The sequence below is a fragment of the Morone saxatilis genome, unplaced genomic scaffold (assembly GCF_004916995.1).
Source record: "Morone saxatilis isolate NCDOM2014 unplaced genomic scaffold, NCSU_SB_2.0 Contig9, whole genome shotgun sequence".
NCBI lineage: Eukaryota > Metazoa > Chordata > Actinopteri > Moronidae > Morone > Morone saxatilis.
The window spans coordinates 7,052,492-7,054,888 of NW_023340268.1; the positions used below are offsets into that span (position 1 = coordinate 7,052,492).

A 2,397-nucleotide genomic window follows, 5' to 3' on the forward strand; every position below is an offset into this window, starting at 1 on the left:
CAAAATGGAGGATTAACATGCATTCACTATGATTTTTTCACTTTAATTCTTCTTTTAGTGCAATAAAAATAACTTTTATGTCGTAACTTTTCATATTGAAACATTTTTTTCCTGTATCAACTAAGTGCTATGACCATCTAAAACTATAATTTGAGGAGGAATGTACTCATAAGAAATGTCTGCACCCAGTACAACAGGCTCATTACTTGGGACAAACATAAATAAAGATGAGTGGTTATATTTACTGCCGATCATGATTAAGTCTCAGGTGATTTTACTGCTGCAGCTTAATGACATTCAGTCTGGTTCAAGTATCTGGTCCAATTACTGCACGTCTAACACAGAGAATTTATGTTCAAATAAACTGTACAATAATATATATATATGTACATATGTTTGTCTGTGTGTACGTGTGGATATACTGTATAGTCACATTATCTATACACATTTATTTATTTACCTAAAATACAACAATTCATAAAATCTCTAGAAAATTAAGTGTATAAAGAAGAGAATTAAAAGAAATTATTGATTTGCCTTATCTAAATTAATCATTTATATTCCACAATTTATGAGCTCCATCACTATATTAGTCATCAGCCGTGTCCAACAGGTGAAGCCTGTTTTAAGAAATAAGACCAGATATAGATAATAATATAAATTATATTTATATATACAGTTTATAAACTGTGTTACAACGTGGTTTGTAGTAAAACAATAAAATATGCCAAAATAATTTGTTTATTTTATTATTCATTATTTTTATTTTATAAATTAGAACAAGGAATAAAATACTACAAAATTCAATTCAGTAGCATCTTGTCTGGTTGGTTGAACAAAGAGGAAGTCTGGAAGAGCCGGAGGGGTTTTGTGTAAGATGATATGAAAAAAAAACCTCTCAGTTTTTGCACAAATGTTTCCTGGTACTTAAGGATGACGTTGAGTGATTTACTGAAATTTATTAAGAAAAATAAATATTACTGCACACTAAGTAAAACACATGAGTGAAGATGCATGCCATCCTCATAAAAATAAAATTAAATGTTGTATATGCATAATACATATGCAATATATGATCCAGACCATGTATGTGCCCTATTGTATGGCAGAGGTCCCCTATTTTTTTTTTCAAGTTGTTTCATATGAATTTAAACAAACATCTATTTCTATCTCTCTCTATCTCTCTCTCTCTTTCGTCGAACAGCACAATGCCTGACCTGTCGTCAGTGCCCTATTGGTCTACTTGGGACGTGTCTGTCTGGAAGCAACGTCACATGTAACAGTGCAGCTGAGAGCTGCTTTACTGGAGAAATACGTAAGGAAACCTCTACAACACTGTGAATACTGTGAATACAATACAAATGCTGCACTACCACATATCGATTCAACAATCTCACATAAAGGTTCTTTGGACTTTATCACATGGTAAAATTGCCCAGTTGTCTTTAAATGCTCAGGAGTTTCCACACTAATAAATGAAAAGTATACAAAATTCTGGGAAGTACCAGAGTAATCAAATTTTCTACTAATGTTCCTAAGTATTTGAAATGTTTTTATTTAGCAAATTTAGCTAAAATAATGAGAAAATTAATTGTTAAACCTGTAGGGGTTGCTATTGTTGCACAGTCTGCGTTGCTCACTGCCTTAAACGAGCTCCCTTTTTAAATTTTTTACATTTGCATTGTTTTTCCCTCCAGAGTTAGAACAGTAAAGAGAGAAGCTCACCTGCACACCCGCGGCTGCCTGAATCAAACCTGATGTGGGAAAGTCGCTGAATGTAGCATCCTGGCACTAGTTACAACTATCAGTGTCCGGTGTTGTACCCACAGAACTGTTATGGAGGCACTTCTTGTCCAGCTCCCTAAATCACTGGGCCCTCTGTGTTAACCATCCTGTCCTCTCTTTGGGCATGTGGGGAGCTGTAGTTTCCACACTTCGATCCCTGTTTCCCAAAATTTCTTAAGTGATCTATATAATCAGAATACTTTACTATTTACTCTCATGATTTGTGTATTAACATGTATTGAAGAAAACATCATAAAATAAATTAAGCATTATTAAAATAATCTTCTGCCTTGTGTCATCATTATAAAATACAGATTTCAGGGCCATGCTAGCATCAAAGGCACTGAGGTCATGTCCTTTTATATAATGTTTTAATTTTAGTTGTTTACTTTTATATGTAACCAGGAGGGGATTTTAATTATGCAGAGTCAATTTTTGTAAGGTTTTATGTCCAGCATTCCAGTATATTTTAAATGCGACTTTTTTAGGTCAAAAATAAATAAATAAAACAGTTTAGTAAGTTTCACCACCCAGAATTTAAAGGAAACAGTAGAACATTTTATACACACATTTTATAACCTTTAGCTGATAGAATAAAAAGAAAACAAGTAA

At 33.0% G+C, this 2,397-nt stretch overlaps 1 protein-coding gene across 1 annotated transcript in view; it reads left to right on the forward strand.

Moving 5' to 3' along the window:
* LOC118342762 (ly-6/neurotoxin-like protein 1) overlaps positions 1 to 2,397 on the forward strand; it is a 7,153-nt gene that overhangs the window by 268 nt on the left and 4,488 nt on the right. Inside the window, exon 2 of the mRNA XM_035681411.1 lies at positions 1,205 to 1,315. Coding sequence (XP_035537304.1) covers positions 1,205 to 1,315 — 111 coding nt within the window. The remainder of the gene's footprint in view (positions 1 to 1,204; positions 1,316 to 2,397) is intronic.